General features: G+C 37.6%; 4 protein-coding genes and 1 non-coding gene across 6 annotated transcripts in view; 2 read left to right on the plus strand and 3 right to left on the minus strand.

Annotated features, from left to right (window-relative positions):
* Positions 1–6158, minus strand: part of LOC115971783 (pentatricopeptide repeat-containing protein At5g66520-like) — a 32475-nt gene extending 26317 nt beyond the window's left edge. The window contains exons 1-2 of one of the 2 annotated variants that reach the window (XM_031091816.1): positions 4530–6158; positions 3526–4426 (exon numbers count right to left, since the gene is read on the minus strand). In XM_031091816.1, the coding sequence (XP_030947676.1) occupies positions 4602–5999 (1398 nt within the window). In that variant the 5' untranslated portion in view covers positions 6000–6158 and the 3' untranslated portion in view covers positions 3526–4426; positions 4530–4601. Of the gene's footprint in view, positions 1–3525; positions 4427–4529 lie in introns of those variants that run through there. The other variant, XM_031091817.1, reaches the window with a different exon arrangement.
* On the plus strand, positions 2163–3774 carry LOC115971787 (glutathione S-transferase-like). The gene is made up of 3 exons (XM_031091821.1): positions 2163–2693; positions 2822–2870; positions 3030–3774. The coding sequence occupies exons 1-3, from the start codon at positions 2544–2546 to the stop codon at positions 3476–3478; spliced, it is 648 nt and encodes a 215-aa protein (XP_030947681.1). The 5' UTR covers positions 2163–2543; the 3' UTR covers positions 3479–3774.
* On the minus strand, positions 6119–6189 carry TRNAG-CCC. The gene has a single exon. It is a non-coding gene; the product is annotated as a tRNA-Gly (tRNA).
* A 66-nt stretch (positions 6190–6255) lies between these two features.
* On the plus strand, positions 6256–16454 carry LOC115971785 (dephospho-CoA kinase). The gene is made up of 3 exons (XM_031091819.1): positions 6256–6434; positions 6656–6801; positions 15734–16454. Exons 1-3 carry the CDS (start codon positions 6327–6329, stop codon positions 16191–16193), a joined length of 714 nt encoding a protein of 237 aa, XP_030947679.1. The 5' UTR covers positions 6256–6326; the 3' UTR covers positions 16194–16454.
* Positions 9605–14477, minus strand: LOC115971784. The gene has a single exon (XM_031091818.1). It carries the CDS (start codon positions 12616–12618, stop codon positions 11890–11892), a length of 729 nt encoding a protein of 242 aa, XP_030947678.1. The 5' UTR covers positions 12619–14477; the 3' UTR covers positions 9605–11889.
* Positions 16455–17407: the final 953 nt, after the last annotated feature.

Consider the following 17407-nt stretch of genomic DNA (forward strand, 5'->3'; position numbering starts at 1 on the left):
ATATATCAACCGTGTGACCCATGGGTTAACTCAACCCACCATTTCAATGGGTTAGGTAGGCGTCGACTCATTTTCCACTAGTTAAAAAACTCCTAACAATATTTATATTTTTTCCTTCAAATTCAAACAGGTTATTATGTTTAAATCCAATTTTATAAGTTTTTAACTATGAAAAAGTTAAAGGCAAAAACACTTATTTGGTCCTCATATTTTAGGCCTTGTTTCATTTTGGTCCTAATGTATTGAAAACATTCAATTTAGTCCTTGAATTTTCAACAAATTTTCATTTTGATCCTTGTGGTTATCAACGACAAAAACAACTTGGTTGAAGGTCCTTGCCTTGCCAAAAAAATAAAGGGTAAATATCTCATAAGTCGCTCCATGGGATGGACACAACATTACGACAAAAACAACTTGGTTGATGGTCCTTGCCTTGCCAAAAAAATAAAGGGTAAATATCTCATAAGTCGCTCCATGGGATGGACACAACAAATAGCCCCTCCTACTCTAGCGGGTCATTTATGGAGTGTGTATGCTTTGACTTTATGTATATTAAATTGTGAAATGTTAACAGATGCAAGGCCATTGGTTTAAAAAATATTTTTAGAAACATTTTATAGGAAAAGTAAAAAAAGCAACTAATTTTTGACAATTTTTTATATTCTCCATTAAAGTGATATCGAAACTTTTCTAAAATTTTGAATTAACAAATATCAAAAGGGCAACCGTTAACTGGATTCAAATTGAATTTAATGTTAACAATATGCCATTTTCAATGCATAGACTTGTATGTTTTAAGTTGCTTTCACTCACTAATTTAAAATAGTGCATAAACTTGATACCTCAAACTGGAAGATTGGAGAAAAAACAACTGTGACAGCTTATGAAAGCAACTTAAAAACATACAAAGCAAGTCTTTCATTCCAATGCAATGGGACTTGTAACACTTGTTGCACTAATAAACCATATATGACACTTGTTGCACTAATAAACCATATATGTGCTCATTAGGTTCGTGTCCCACTTTTAAACAAAGTTTATCTCTCTCTCTCTCTCAATAATTCAACATCAAATAATTTATGTTCTTAATATTATCATTAACATAACATGTCATAAGTGAATAACATGTACCAAAAAAAACACATTCTTAATGGGAAAAAAATGTAAGTAAAGTAAAAGAAAAACATATTTTTAATAAAAGTAATGAAAAAAAAAGGGTTTAGAAAAAAATAATAATAATGATTTTCTTACATAACACGATTTTAATAACTGAATATAGCACCATTTTCAAAGCAAGAGAATCTCGATGAATTGGTAATAAGTGTCTAAGTTTATCTACAAGATTAATGAAATTATTAAGTTGTAGACAAGAAAAGGTTAAATCAGTCTTTTCGTTTTTTTTTTGATAGTAGGACAAATATATTTTGCTAGGAATAATGCTGTACACCTGAGAAAATGCTACGAATATGCTCTATTTCTTGCTATTGATCCTTTTTTATATTAGTTTATTCAAGAAAGGAACGAATGTTACTGAATGGATGGAGCACCCCAAAAGACTAAAAGATAAACGAGTCAATAGCAGTGTGGACCAATAACCGATCAAAACCCAACCAAGAGTGAATATGTGTCCAAGATTCAACGTGTTTTCACTGGACCCAAGCCTTGCCCCCAATCTTTTGCCTTCGCATTATATTCTCGGTTCTCTAATGAAATGGACATAAAGTCATTGCCTATCTATTTGGCTGTATTACACTGCTTCTGTCTACAAAGTCGTCCTTTTCTAACTTATCTTCTGCACTAGGCTGAAGAAAACGTGTCCATTATGCCCTGTGGCTGTGAGGACTCGACTAGATTTGGATCCTAGTGTCCATGTAATTCAAACTAAAATAGATAGTCGACACCGTAACTACCGGTTAAGAAATTGCTTTATATCAATATTTTTACTTTATCGCAAAATTTTGAACGGCTTTATAGAGTAGGGAGCCAATCGAGCTAACTTATTTTTAGCCTCTCTGATCAATTCATGCTAATACTTGCCAATTCATTTAAAATTTAACTGCTTAAATATTTAATTGTGATTAAACTAAATTAAAATTAATATGAATAGGCAAAATTTAGACTTTATATTTAGTCTTTAACTGGACACTCAAGTCTCTCACATTGGGGTTGTGACTGACTTTAAGAGCTTATGTAACATCCTAGAAGCCACGGAGAGCCTGATTCAGACAACTTTGACCATTCATACTAATAAAGTTGTACCTTTCTCTTTTTCTATCCAAATAAAATAGACGGGAGGGGGCAGGTTGAATCATTGTGTATGTAATAAGCTGCCACGAAATTTCTGTTTCCCCGACTTTGTTCAGGATTAGGTTGAAAATTCACAGTTTGATAAGACTTTTCAAATAGAGCATTCTAGAAAAGCTATTTGCAACCTACCCAACTTGGAAAATATAGTATAAAGTATACCACTTCCCTCATTGCCATAAGCTATCTATTCCTTTCTCTATCTCCTCTTTGTTTCTCATCATTCAAACTCAGCAGTCATGGCGGCCATCAAAGCCCATGGAAGCCTTATCTCAACAGCTACAAACCGAGTTCTAGTTACCCTTTATGAGAAAGAGCTTGAATTTGAGTTTGTTTCTGTAGATATGAGTACTGGTGAACATAAAAAAGATCATTTCCTGTCCCTCAATGTAAGGAAACTAAACATTCATGTATCTCAACTATTTAGGATTATGTATAGTATTGCCTTTCCAATCTTTGTATTTCCTAACATAATTATTATAATATTTTTTAATTTAACATATACTTGCTTATGCAGCCATTTGGTCAAGTTCCAGCTTTAGAACATGGAGATCTGAAGCTCTTTGGTAAAGTTTACATGAAATAGGCAAACATTAATTTTTTAATAAAATATTATATATATATATATATATATATATATATATATATATTCCAACCATCAAACATACTCTTAATGGATGCATATAATTAGTATGATCCTCATGCTTCGGCCTTTTGTAATGCAGAATCAAGGGCAATTACCAAATTCGTTGCCTGCGAGTATGCTAACAAGGGAACCCAACTGATACACCAAGACTCCAAGAAGATGGCAATCACATTGGTTTGGATGGAGGTGGAGGCCCAACAGTATGACCCAGTAGCTTCAAAGCTAGTCTGGGAGCTGGGAATAAAGCCATTGGTTGGCATGGTTACAGACAAAGCAATTGTGGAGGAAAATGAAGATAAGCTGGCTAAGGTTCTTGATGTCTATGAGAAACGACTGGCTCAGTCAAAATACTTGGGAGGTGACTGCTTCACCTTGGCAGATTTACATCACCTTCCTACTCTTCAATACTTGTTGGGCACACAATCTCAAAAGCTCTTTGATTCACGCCCCCATGTCAGTGCATGGGTAGCTGATATCACAGCAAGGCCAGCTTGGTTGAAGGTCCAAGCCATGCGAAAGAAGCACTAAGGAGTTAGCTGCAGCCTGCTACTCTATTTTAATTTTTCTTAAATAAGCATGCCCTTTGACCTATGTGTGTTTTGAGCTCAGTGTTACAATCTCCTACTTCAATGTGGGAGACTATGTTTTTATGAGCCTTAACGAGTTATTACTAGTGTTTTTCCTTCAGTCATCAAGTTGGAGGCATGAAGTTTATGGTGTTTTGCCTTCAATCTTCAAGTTGGAGGCATGAAGTTTATGTACTTAAAGTGTGTACTACTTTATTATATTAAATGTTTACTCTTGCACAATTTAGAGATCACCAATTCATATGCTTCAAACAAAAGATTATACGCATATCAAAAAAAAAAAACAAAAGATTATACGATCCCGACTGTACAATTCATCCGTATTCTCTTAACAGCCGAAAATTGCAATTCAACAATTGTAGTTTCTTATACCGTGTAACTAGTTGAACTAGGAAGTAAAGGGAATTGACATATCCGGAGTCTGAGATAAAAAAAAAATAAAAAAATAAAAAAATTATAAAAAAAATTCTAGATAAGCAACAGCTTGTCCTCAACTCTAAGCGGAAATAATTGCCCACTGCCCTGTTCACTCACTGAGAAGTGAAAACAGGGAGCTAATTTGAACATTTCCAATTATTCTGGTTGCAGAAAATACCAATACAATAACATAAATGAATTATTAGTCTCTACTGTCCAACAACAACAATCAAATCTTAGTCTCAAAATATTTGGGGCTGGCTATAGATCCTCAACAAAAAGTATAGAGTAGTATTTACCTTTGAACTGAAATCAAAATTGGGATACTGAGGTAGAAGGTTGAAACAGGCACATCAAGTTCAATTAAAGTGTAGCTTCGACTGACAGCAAATAATGTGATTCAACAACCAAAAGATCGCAGCTTTGAAGCGGATGTTTTTATTCCTTCCCTTAAGTAAGCTATTTAGAGCATCTGTATGGCCATTTAAGTAAGAAGATGCAAATTGATTAAATCATTAATACTGAGGCCAAATATTTGTGCTAAGTCAGAGTGTTCAGAAAAGTTGTAAAATTACCAGGGTCAAATCAGACCATAAAGGCACATCTATTAAACAAACAGGATAATCATCTCTCCGCATGCATATGACTTAATGTGCTACTAATAATTCATAAACATGCTCCTGAGGTTCAAGCTCCACAGAACTACAACCCAAGTCCTTCATAAGTCCTCTCTCTTTCATCATAATCCGCACTTTCTCAACATCACTCCATCTTCCCATCTCTGCATACAGATTAGAGAGCACAACATAGTAACCACTATTCTCTGGTTCCAGTTCCACAAGCTTCCAAGCTGCAAACTCACTGAATTTCAAATTCCCCCGTGCTCTAGAACCAGCAAGCAACGATCCCCACATAGCTTTCGTAGGCTCAAAAGGCGTGTCTCTTATGAATTTGAAAGCGTCTTCAAGATATCCAGCACGCGCAAACAGGTCAACCATACATGCATAATGTTTAACTCCGGGTGAAAACCCATACTTCCCACCAATCAAGGAATTAAATATCCATCTTCCGGTATCCACAAATCCAGAGTGACTACAAGCACAAAGCACTCCAACCAAAGTCACTTCATCAGCCTTGAACCCTTCTAGCTCCATTCTATTAAACCACAAAACCGCCTCTTCACCACTTTTAGCAAGTGCTAGTCCTTTGATAAGTGCATTCCACGTAAACACATTCTTCTCCTTCATGCTTTCGAAAACACACAACCCATCTTCAATTCTCCCACATTTTCCATACATGTCAATCAAAGCAGTCCCCAAAATCACATCCAATTCCCATCCACTCCTCTTTATAAAATCATGAATCCACACCCCCATATCAAGGGCCCCAAAGTTTGCACACGCCGCCAATGCATTGACCATAGTAACATGATTTGGCACCACGCCTGCATATTGCATTTGCTCAAAAGCCATCAAAGCAGCATCATATTTCCCAGCATTCTTATACCCCATAATCAAAACCGTCCACGACACAACATCTCTCTGAGGCATTTCGTCAAACACTTTATGACATAACCCCATTTGTCCACACGATGCGTACACATCCAACAATGAATTTTGGACATAAATATCATAAAGATGACCCAATTTCACGACATGGGTATGTACGCATTGAGCTTGTTTAAGATCATGGGAGTCAGACAAGGACTTGAGGAGGAAAGGGAAGGTATAGTTATTAGCAAGTATACAGTTTCTATGCATGTGGGTGTATATATAGAGAGGGGTGTGGGGGATGTGAGAGTGAGAGAAGGCTCTAATGAGAGTGTTGCAAATGAAAACATGGGGTCTGTGTAGTTGAGTAAAGAGAGCAAGAGCCGAATTCAACAGGCCTAATGATTGGGACGCAGTGATGAAGTGGTGGGCAATGGTGGTGTTTGAGTATAGGCCTTGGAGGATGAGTTGGGCTTGAATTTGGTGTATGTGTTTAAGAGACGTGCAATTGCTTAGTAGATACACAATCTTGCTTGTTATAGTATTCATCATCATTGGTTGCAAAACGAAACTGACTTCCAAGGATATGTGTGAGAATTTATACAAGTATCTTCGTTGCTTTTATTCTTCCACACAATCTCTCAGCCAACAAAAAAAAAAAAAATGTAAAAGGTTGCGCAACCGGGGAATCGAACCCCGGTCAGTACCGTGGGAGGGTACTATGATACCACTACACCAGTTGCGCTTCTTTGTGCCCTTTTTATGACAGAAAATATAATATACTATAAATCTATAGCCCAAGTTGCTCACAAAAATTAAGAAACTCACGCTGGGTTAGAGTTAAGAGTCAGAGACAGAGTTGAGCGTGAAAATTTTGAGAAGATGAGAATAGTAGGACTAACGGGTGGAATCTCATCAGGGAAGAGCACCGTCTCCAATCTTTTCAAGTCCCATGGTGTCCCCATCGTAGACGCCGACCTCGTCGCTCGCGTATGTTCTTTCTTTTTTCTTTTTTCTCTCTTTGTTTCTTTAGTAACTGTCAAAGATTTGCAATACGAATTAGCGTACCCAACATCTAAATTTTTGTTTTTTAAATATATTAATCGATTATTCATATCAATTTGGTTTAAAAGGTCTAATAGTTGTTTATTTTGAAGTTAATGAATGAGGTTGATTTTGTACAAAAATATAAAACTGGATTGTGTTTCCAGGATGTGTTGAAGAAAGGCACTGGTGGGTGGAAAAAGGTAGTTGCAGCATTTGGAAAGGAGATTTTACAAGCTAATGGAGAAGTTGATAGGGCTCAATTGGGCCAAATTGTGTTCTCTGATCCTGCTAAGCGCCAAATTCTTAATCGGTACTCTCTTTTTTTTCTTTGTTTCTTTTTTGATGAACAGACTAAAACTTTATTCATTAAATTCAAATACAAGAAACATCATGGATGAGGACTTGTTCTAAGAAACAAGGACATTCCTCCATCCAAGCACAATAGTCAATCAAGTGAGCCGGCCTATTGCCCTGTCGTCTAACATGAGAAAACCTCATATTTCTAAACTCATTACATTCAGCTAACATCCCATAAGCCAGATTAGAAACAGAAGATGGAGCAGGTGAACATTCCTTAAGAGCCTGAACAATGATTATGGTTATGGTTAAGGAGTCTCCTTCCAGAACAAACTCTCTGATGCCCACTTCCTTTGCAAAATTAATACCGGTTTCAAATGCTTTTGCTTCAGCTTCAATAATCCCCAGTGGAGCATGGATTTTCTTGCTCAAACCTGCAATAAAAGGGATTAATGACAGCAAGGAGAAGAGAGACAAATAAATCCATGTGTTTCGAGCCTTAGAGCACTCCCAAAACAGATGAAAGAAAGATTCCGAAGCATTGCCGCACTCCTCACACACACTGTCAACCAGAACCTTTCTACAGACCAGATTTTCCTTTGTAGGTAAGATGTCACGAGCAGCTCTCCAAGCAAAATGTCTGACTTTATGGGGAATTTGAATTGACCACAATCTCTTCCAAAAACGGCGTATATTACTCCCATCAGAACAAGAGCCAATCTCCCTATTAGTCTCTAATTCTAGAGCCAGCTTATAAGCACTTCTTACAGAGAAAAAGCCATTTGAAGTTTCAGCCCATACCTGCCTATCATCAGGCATTCTAACACTCAAGGGAATTCCAGCGATAGCCTCAACCTCAAAAGGAAGAAAAGTTCTATTCAAAAGGTTCCAATCCCAGCACTTATTATTCACATCAATAAAATCACAAACTCTAGAATCCAATGGAAGCATACCTCTTGGTGAAATTACTTTATGAATGGAAGAGGTAGGTACCCAACTATCCTCCCAAACCTGGATCTGCCTACCATTTCCCACCCTCCAGCAAAGCCCTTTTTGAACAATTCCTTGTGCTGCCATAGTACTCCTCCAAACATAAGATGGTTTTTTCCCCCAAAGAAGCATGAACAAAATCACAGGTAGTAAAATACTCAGCTCTAAAAACCTGATATACTAGAGAATTCTGACCAACTTGAAGCCGCCAACCTTGCTTTGCCAAAAGCGCCAAATTAAAATGTTTCAAGAGTTTAAAACCCATCCCCCCACAAGCTTTAGGAATGCACATTTTATCCCAACTCAACCAAGCTGTACGGGGTATGGCCTCGAGCCCATTGGGCCTCGCCCCGAATATTCTCAAGAACCAAAACTGGGTCCAAACCCCATGGTAAGTCCATATCGTTTTTGAGTGAGTGATGGACAAGCCCATGTCTGGCCATTTATGATCTATGCGAGAGTGCATATGCCCAGAACAACATACCTACCCAGTGGCTTGGTATTGCCTTGGAGAGTATCGCTACCGGGCGATCTTTTGGAGGCAGAAATCAGTTCCAATGCCACTACCACCGTTTCCAATGGGATATATTCCATGTTAGGAATAATCACATTGGACCCCACCCACACGAGTGAGACCAAAATGCAATCATGAAATCCCCACAAACCTCAAGCTATAAATAGGAGAAAGGGGGGAGCTGGTATCATCAAGAGAGAGAGTTACCGGGAGAGGAAAGAGAGAGAATTCGTGAGGGTTTAGGGGTGTCATTGGGTCATTTGGCTAGGAACTACCCTTAGTAGGAAACACTAAGCCCACTAATACAAGTAAATTGTGAGTCAAATTCTAAGCCCGGCCCATTAAGTAGCCATTGGGCTCTCACACAAGTCATTTTTCTTTCATCTTGTTTTTGTCCCCACCAAAAATTCCTTATCATACTAGTCAATTCATCAAAATGGGAATCAGGAATTTTAAAACAACTCATGGAATAAGTTGGGATAGCCTAAGCCACTGCCTTAATTAGAACCTCCTTTCCTGCCTTAGAAAGCAATTTTTCTTTCCAACCCACCAATTTCTTTGCTAATTTTTCTTTGGTATCATTAAAAGTATTCTTTCTATTCCCACCAACCAAAGAAGGAAGCCCAAGATATTTCTCATGCTGATGAATAATCTGGGCATCAAATCTATTCTTTATTTCTTCTCTAATATCATCTGCTGTATTCTGATTGGAGAAGATGAAGAGAGAGAGAGAGAGAATTTTTAGCTCCTTCCACTTTCCCTTGGAAAGAAATTTGGAAAGTTAAGGTTCCTAAAATGGTGGTTTTTTTTATGTGGACAGCAGCCCATGGTCATATTCTAACTTTGGATAACCTTATGCTTCGTGGTCGCCCTTTGGCGAATCGTTGTTGTTTGTGTTGTTATAATGCAGAATCTGTGGATCACCTGTTACTCTGTTGTCCGATAGCTCATTCTTTGTGGATGTATATGCTTCGGTTGTTTGAGATGGAATGGGTCATGCCGGGTTCAGTTGTGGACTTATTATTTTGCTGGTATCATTGGCTTGGGAAGCATAGTTCAGATATTTGGGATTTGGTTCCAGGATGTTTAATGTGGACTATTTGGACTGAATGGAATCGTCGGTCTTTTGAGGATGAGGAGAAAACGGTGGTTCAGTTATTAGAGCATTGCCAGCAGACCCTCTTTGATTGGTCTTGTTGTTGGGGCTATTCGGATTGTTCTACCCTTTTGGATTTTCTTTCCTCTATTAGTATAAATTAGTGGCTGCTTTTGTTTTTTGTTTCTTTCTTCCTTTGTTCACTACCGTGAACTTTGTATGCTTATTTTCTTTTTTTTTATTAATAATATTCTCTTCTTACTTATCAAAAAAAAAAAGAGAGAGAGAGAAGTTTTAGCCCTATTCAATCGTTGACCTGAAGACTCCTCATATATTTTCAAAACATATTGCAACGCATCACATTCCTCCAAGCTATCCTTACAAAAAATAAGGCTATCATCTGCAAAAAATAAGTGCGAGATACTAGAACCACCACAGCAAACAGCAACACCCTCCATAAAACCACGCTGCACAGACTTTTTTATTAAAGTAGACAAACCCTTAGCACAAATCAAAAACAAGTATGGGGACAAAGGATCTCCTTGACATAAACCCTTTGATGGAACAATGCAGCCACAAGACTTCCCATTAATACGAATGGAATAAGTAACAGAAGAAATACATTGCATCATAAGACCCCACCACCTATAATTGAAACCCAGCTTCTCCATAATTTTATACAAGAAAATCTATTCCACCCTATCATAAGTTTTGCTCGTGTCTAACTTCAATGCCAACTCTCCAACCCTTCCAATTCTTTTTTGACTTATGTGATGCATAGTCTCAAAAGCCACCAACATATTATTAGTGATGAGTCTACCATGAACAAAGGCACTCTAACTATCCCCAATAATAGAAGGTAGAATTTCAGTCTATTCACTAGCGTCTTGGATGCGAGCTTATAAACAACAATGCAAAGACTTATGGGCCTATAATCAGTAATACGGAACAAGTTCTTAATTTTGGGGATCAAAAAATTTGGGTATCGTTAAAATTAGGTGGACAAACACCAGAATTTAGGAAGTCCAAAACTTTTTTAGTGACAACTCGACCAATAGTAGGCCAAAAATGTTGAAAAAATAAAGGAGGCACCTCGTCTGGACCTGGTGCTTTTAGAGGATACATTTGTTTAAGGGCTTTACATACCTCATTCTCTTGAAAATCCCTGGTAAGCATCATTCATGGTTGTGGAAACTTTAGGATGAACAGAGGAAAGAATCTCGACAAATTCTGTGGGGTTAGATGACTTGAATAATTCTGAATAGTAGTTGAGCACCACATTCTCTATCTCACGCTGATCTTCCACCCATCTGTCGCTCGAATCTAGCAGCCCCTCAATGAAATGCTTTTGAAACCGTGAAGAAGCTTTGGAGTGGAAAAAGCCTGTGTTCTTATCTCCAGATTGTAGCCAACTTAATCTAGACCTTTGATGCCACATAGCTTCTTCCTTATCTCTCCAACAATTGAACTCCACCCTAGGGTCCCTCAAAGAAGCAATAACTTCAGGTGTGGCACTTTGTAGTTCTAGCCGTTGTAAGTGTTTCTGAAGTCTGGCCAGATTATTCCCCACATGGCGAAACACATTTTTATTCCAATCCTCCAATTTCATACGACAATTATTCAAACATTCCACCATAGGGAAATTTGACCATTGATTGTTGCTTCCTCCCAAGCCAATGTAACCACTTCTTCACAGCTAGCTTCTTTCAGCCACATCGCTTCAAAACGAAAGCTTTTGCCAAAATGCTGAGTCTTTTTCCTCTCTTCGAGATGTAAATAAAGAGGGCAATGATCTGAAACAGAAGATGTGCAATGATAAAGTCTCGCCATAGGAAATTTGTCTAACCAATCCACTGTAGCAAACCCTTTGTCAAGCCTCTCTCGGATTTGAACCCCATCTCTCTGCTGATATAGCCAAGTAAATTTAGGACCAACAAAGCCCAAATCCCTTAGACCACACCAATTAATTGTATCCACAAACTTCTGCATCTGCTGGGCAGAGAGTACTGCCCCACCCTCCTTCTCAAACTGTCATTTTATTTCATTAAAATACCCTATCACTAACCAGGGTAACTGAGAAAGACCACTTAAAAGTTTAAGAAGGCACCATGAATTCAACTCGTTTTGCAGTCACTGGATTCCCATAAAAACCAGTTAAATGCCACCAACCAACATCCTCACCACAAAACACTTAAACATCAATATTAGATAAAGAATACTTTAACAGATTAACTTTAACATCATCTTTCCACAACAAAGCCAAACCACCACTACTATTTCTACTAGGAACAATTAAACTTTGCTTAAAACCACACTAATCACGAACTTTTTCCATTCAGTCTCTATCCAATTTAGTTTCCATAAGAAAGACTATTTTGGGCTTCTCTATCCTAATAACCTCTTTTAAGGCATTAACTGATTGAGGGTTTCCAAGCCCTCGACAGTTCCAACTCAAAAGATTCATTGTTCCCGGCGGGGTTGTCTAGCAACCTCCGCCGATCCTAGATGTGTAGCCAAGAGCACACCAAACTTCTTTGTGTCCTCCTCAAGCTTTGCTTTTTTTCTTTTCTTTTTTTCACACTTAGAACAGGAGTTTTCCTTGGAGACTTTCTCTTAAAACCTGTTTCAGACTCAGATTTCCCCAAGTTAGACTTCATTGACCTCCCACACTTTCTAACCCAAGTACGAAGTCTAGGCTTCACCCCAGATAAGCCCACATTATATTTATGCAGTATATCGCTACTCATAGTTCCCACATTCTGAGGAAACTTATCCACCTTGGACTTATCCAACTCAGCATTAGTAACCAAATCATCTTTAGTTTTATCTGCACTTGAGCTACCCAACAAAACATCCTCAGAAACCAAATATCTCAGATCCTTGTTTGGAGGCACATAATCCTCGGAAATATACTTATCTAACTGCTGAAGTGTCTCCTCAAAATTTGGAACTGATTTTTCAAAATTTGAAAGCCGACAAGTATCAGGAATAACCATACCTTGGCAGCCACCATTGAGTGCATCCACTGTTGGCTCCACAACCCGCAATTGCTCACCTTTCCTCCGACTACCAGCATCATCATCATGAAGAATCACCTGAGTGCTTCCAATAGAATCATCTTGAAGAATCATTAGATTGCTAGGCAGAGCAGGAGCTCTTTGTTCCTCAAACTGTACAGGTTCAGGCCTCACTCTCCAATCCTCACCATATCCCTTAACATCAATCACCATCTTATTTGAAGGATTGAACTGAGATGCATGAAGCCATTGCCCAAATTGTTGATTCTCAGTCTTCAGAGATCCCTTGCTTTGTAACCACAAAATACAGTCTTTATCATCATGGGAAAGTCGTCCACACTAATAACAAACTTTTGGCAGGCGCTCATATTTAAAAGCAATCCAACCATCTGAACCATCTTCAAAAGTAACTTGTCTGCCTTGGCAAAGAGGTTGAGAGATGTCAATAAGCACCCTCACTCGCATAAAATTTCCTCCCATCATCTCAAAGGTATCCTCAGATAATACCACGGTGCCTAAAGTTTGTGCAAATATCCATATCTACCTTAGGTGTCAAGAGATTAAAAGGAAGGTGGTGTAATTGGACCCAGAATTTCGAGAAGCCAAAATCCACTTCTTTCATTGGCACTTTTCCATCATACCTTTGAAAGACAACAAGGTGTCTATCGAAAGACCAAGGCTCACCCAATAGAACCTTTTCCATGTCTGCCTCAATTTCAAAAGCAAACACTAGATAGTTGTTTCCAGCATCCCTGATATTAAAACTCTGTCTTGTTCTCCATAAAGGCCTGAAAGTCTTTGCTACTGCATCAATATTCACCACCCTCGCTGCCAACCCAAATTCTTGAGACTGCTTACCCTTTGACAGAATGACTCTCTTACCTTCCTTATTAGAAAGGGATAATTTAGTCCAACGGTTTGTAAGATCATCCATCCTAAGAGCAAGACTTGCAATACACCAACACTAAAAGAATCGTAACCAACAAAGAAAACCACTCGTCTTTCTCAGAGGAGAAAGGGAACCAAAAAAACGTACTCAAAAAACTGATTGTCTTTCTCAAAGGAGAAAGGGAACCAACTACTTAGTTAGGCAAGAGTTGGAGGGACCAACTTTAACCCACTGAGAACTTTTTCACAACAAATACACTAATCAGTACTCATTTTTTAGCACTATACTATGAAAAAGTTTGATTTTTTAAATTGGCCAACATACATTGTTTGTCCTTAAACTTTAGTCCGTGAGTGTTTTTTTTTTTTTTTTTTTTTTGGTTCCAAAAGTTTACTGTAATCGCTTTTATTCCTAACAAACTTAAAAGGGGTTGCTTTTAGTCCTAAAAAAACTTAAAAGTGATAGCTTTTAGCCTTTTTATTTTTATTTTTTTATGAACAAAAGGGGGGTGGGAGCGACCATTGTGACTCACCCCCTTAGGTGTGACCATAGGGGGCCCCCCCGCTAGAAAATGTTAGATTGAGCCATAACTACTATGACTACAGACCTCACCCTAACACCACAAGAGAGCTAGAAGCCTGGGCTAGTTGCAGGCAGAAATCCCACAGTTCATCTGTTGGGAATCAAACATGGGATCTGGTGCTCCTACGTTCACACCAAGACCGCTAGGCCACCTCTTTTGGTGGTATAGCTTTTAGCCTTTTTAGTCCCTAATGTTTCTAATGGAGTCATAATGTGTTAGTCTTTTTGTTTGGCCATGATCTTTAAGGGACTAAAAGTAATTGCTTTAAACTTTAGGGACTAAAATTGCTCATTGGCTAACTTTAGGCACCAATAATATCAATGAAATCAGAATAGTTCCTATCCCTTTTTGATGTATTTTCCTTGAAGAACCCACAATTTTTTATTCATCCGACATGCGTATTTTTAATATATAAATTTTAGAGCTTAAGTATTCTATGTTTCATCCTCCCGTACTTGTTTGAACAATTAAATTAAATAAAAAAATAATAATAAAAAACTCCAATGCTTTTGGGTTATGGCATGTGCTAACTTCCTTTTCAGTTTTTCACCACATCTTTCTTTCTTTATTTTTATTCGTCTTTCTCCTAAATATGGAATTTTGAATTGAATTTATCATTTATGCAATTGTGTTGTTTCAATTCGTTCAAATCATATATGGTCGTAGTTCTTTCTTTCTTTTGCGGCTTTGTGATATAGTATGGATTTGTCATATCAAATGATAACAAAGACATGATTGACAAACTGAACTTCCATAGGAAATTGGTTCTTGTTAAATTCTTTAAATTAATGCAATCATTCTTATTGTTAAATTGGCATATCCATCAGCATCTTTTATGAGATGGCACATAATGGATCATTGTTGTCTAATCGCTTTCATTGCCGCCATCATGCTAGTGGAATCTCCCTCAATGACAACTTCCTGCAATCCTATTCTATCTGCTCTCTACAAAACTGAGCTCTCATTGCAGTCTTGCAGATATTGTTTTTGCGTCGCCCAGCTCATGCACAATGTTACTTCTTTTGCTAGCAGCTGCAGTTACATTCCCCTGATTGTCTTGAATGACTAATCCAATAACAGTCAACTTGTGTCCTGACCTAAAACCTCATCAAAGTTAATTTCATACCTGCCATCTGGTGATCGTTGCCCTTTGTGAATTCTCTCCCCTGTCAGAACCTCTGTCGTGTCCTGGCTCAGCTCAATTTGTTTCTTAAACTCTACTGCTAGTCTTGCCAATAACTGAGCCTCCTCCATTGTTTCCCCGTTTTGTACATCATTCTGATGAGTCCAGATTTTCCAAGCCAAAATTAGAAAAAGCTCTTATTCCTCATTATGGTGGTCTAAATCATCACCTACTACATCAAGGAGATTTTGTTACCTTGTAGGCTTCTTATTTTACGTTAGTTCCCTCCTTGATATCTAGTAGATCAACTTTTGTTCCAAGTTGAGCCACACCACTTGATTAAATTTCTGATGGATGAAATTTGGTTCTCAAAATGTAGATTATAAAAAATTGTTATCTTTCAAACTTTGGTTATCTAACTTGATTTGAAAATAACCTGTAATTTCGTGATTGCCGAGCTGGTCACATTTTAATTTTTAGTGGTCATTAGCAACTTTCAATCATGTAATGGTATCCTTGAAGTTGTACCTGGTATGACTTCTCATTTGCAATGTTCAAGTTTCAGAAATATAATCTTTTATATATCTGGATAAATTATGCCTATTACAATTATCAACATTTCCTTTGCTACAATATTCTTGGTCATGTATTATTAGAGATTTGTGTTGAACTATGTTGTCGAAGAAATTGCATATCAATCTGTTCTGAGTTTTGGGCAGTGATCTTCTTGTAGGCTATTGGCTCCTTATATATCCTCTGGTATCTTTTGGGAAATTGCAAAGCTATGGATGAGAGGGTTTAAGGTAATCGTTCTTGATATCCCCTTGTTGTTTGAAGCCAAGATGGACAAGTGGACGAAACCCATTATAGTTGTATGGGTTGATCCCGAAACACAACTTAGACGGCTCATGGCAAGAGACAGAGCAAGTGAGGAAGATGCTCGAAACAGGATAAGTGCTCAGATGTCTCTGGATTTGAAAAGGACTAAGGCAGACATAGTGATCGATAACACAGGATCACTAGAAGACTTGAATGAACAGTTTAAGAAGGTATTATTTGAGGTCAAAAAGCCCTTGACGTGGACCGAATTTGGGCTTTCTAGACAGGGAGCATTGTCAGTCTTTGTTTCTGTTATTGTAGGTGTTCTTATATGCCGAAAAATCTCTAGTGGTTATGGTTTGGAACCATCATAATTATCAAAACCTCTTGCACTTGAGATTCACCAGTGTATCTGTGCTTTACAGTCATGTTCATCTGTTCTTGGAAAGGAAAATGTTTGTTTTGTGTTTTCAAGCAACCCTGCAATTATACAGGCCGCAGCCTTGAGATAAAAGAAAAGCATTTTTGCTTTCCTCTCAAGTACTCATCAGTTGGGTCTAACATTGAATGTAATGAAGACTCGACTTATTTTTGAATCTTCATATTGATATATTTTCTACTAGATCTTCCAAATATTTTTGATCATTTCTCATTTTATAATTTCTTAGTTCTTCCAATCAAAGTGATCTTTAAAAAGCAGGACATACTTTTTTGTGATGTTAGCAAGAGCCACTTTGGAGGTGGGCACAGTAGTGCTCTGTTGATAGTGTTTAATTTGAAATTCCAAATCCTAAACGATTAGTATTATTGCATCTTTAACTGAAATATGTTCAATGGAGCTAAAGAAATCTAAATTCTCATGATGGAAGAGATTGCTGAGGAAGCTAAAAGCTCAAAAGGAAGGCTACCCAAGATACATCGTACTTACATAATTTTATTACAATGCTTTGTTCATCCCATAAAGTTTACGAAAACAACTGATGCCCCTAATGGCTACAACTGATCACGAGGCAAATTTACATGTAGTAGTTATAGAAAAATATAGCATCTACTCTAATTATAATACACCTCTAGAACTATTCATACTTTTTAAAGTTGTGAGCACTAATCTGTTCCCACAATTTTTTATTATTAGTCTTTTTGATTCACTGGGTAGTCAAGGTATCATCTCAGTTTATTTTGTGCTGTAATGTCCATTGCCTTATCACTGACCAGTGAGAAGTGCCTTCATTGGGCATAATCTGAGACGATATTCCACTTCGAGTCTGCAATCATTAATCCATGAATATGGGAACTTTGAAATCTTCATATGAATTTTACTCTTATCTTCAATTGGCCAAACTCAATATGAAAATTACATTTAACCATAATTGTACCTTATTCTTGACCATTTAAAACTCTCAGGGGTGGTCAAGTTCTGGATAAGCCAGCCAGGTCCATTTCATGGAGGTTGTGTACCGCAATAATATCATTCTAGCCATCAAATTCTATTGACTTCTTTTACAGATATATATATTTAATAATCTATATCATTTTTGTGGAACAATGTAAAGCAAGAATTATTATTAGTGCCTAGTGCTCTTACAGG

This window comes from Quercus lobata, chromosome 12 (assembly GCF_001633185.2).
Source record: "Quercus lobata isolate SW786 chromosome 12, ValleyOak3.0 Primary Assembly, whole genome shotgun sequence".
NCBI lineage: Eukaryota > Viridiplantae > Streptophyta > Magnoliopsida > Fagales > Fagaceae > Quercus > Quercus lobata.

Excerpts from the sequence above, each read along its gene's own strand:
- LOC115971787 (XM_031091821.1), top strand. The coding sequence starts at position 2,544 with ATGGCGGCCATCAAAGCCCATGGAAGCCTTATCTCAACAGCTACAAAC. Across the intron at positions 2,694-2,821 it reads ATCATTTCCTGTCCCTCAAT|CCATTTGGTCAAGTTCCAGC; the intron begins GTAAGGAAACTA and ends TTGCTTATGCAG. Across the intron at positions 2,871-3,029 it reads TGGAGATCTGAAGCTCTTTG|AATCAAGGGCAATTACCAAA; the intron begins GTAAAGTTTACA and ends TTTGTAATGCAG.
- LOC115971785 (XM_031091819.1), top strand. The coding sequence starts at position 6,327 with ATGAGAATAGTAGGACTAACGGGTGGAATCTCATCAGGGAAGAGCACC. Across the intron at positions 6,435-6,655 it reads ACGCCGACCTCGTCGCTCGC|GATGTGTTGAAGAAAGGCAC; the intron begins GTATGTTCTTTC and ends TTGTGTTTCCAG. Across the intron at positions 6,802-15,733 it reads AAGCGCCAAATTCTTAATCG|GCTATTGGCTCCTTATATAT; the intron begins GTACTCTCTTTT and ends ATCTTCTTGTAG.
- LOC115971784 (XM_031091818.1), bottom strand. The coding sequence starts at position 12,618 with ATGGTGATTGATGTTAAGGGATATGGTGAGGATTGGAGAGTGAGGCCT.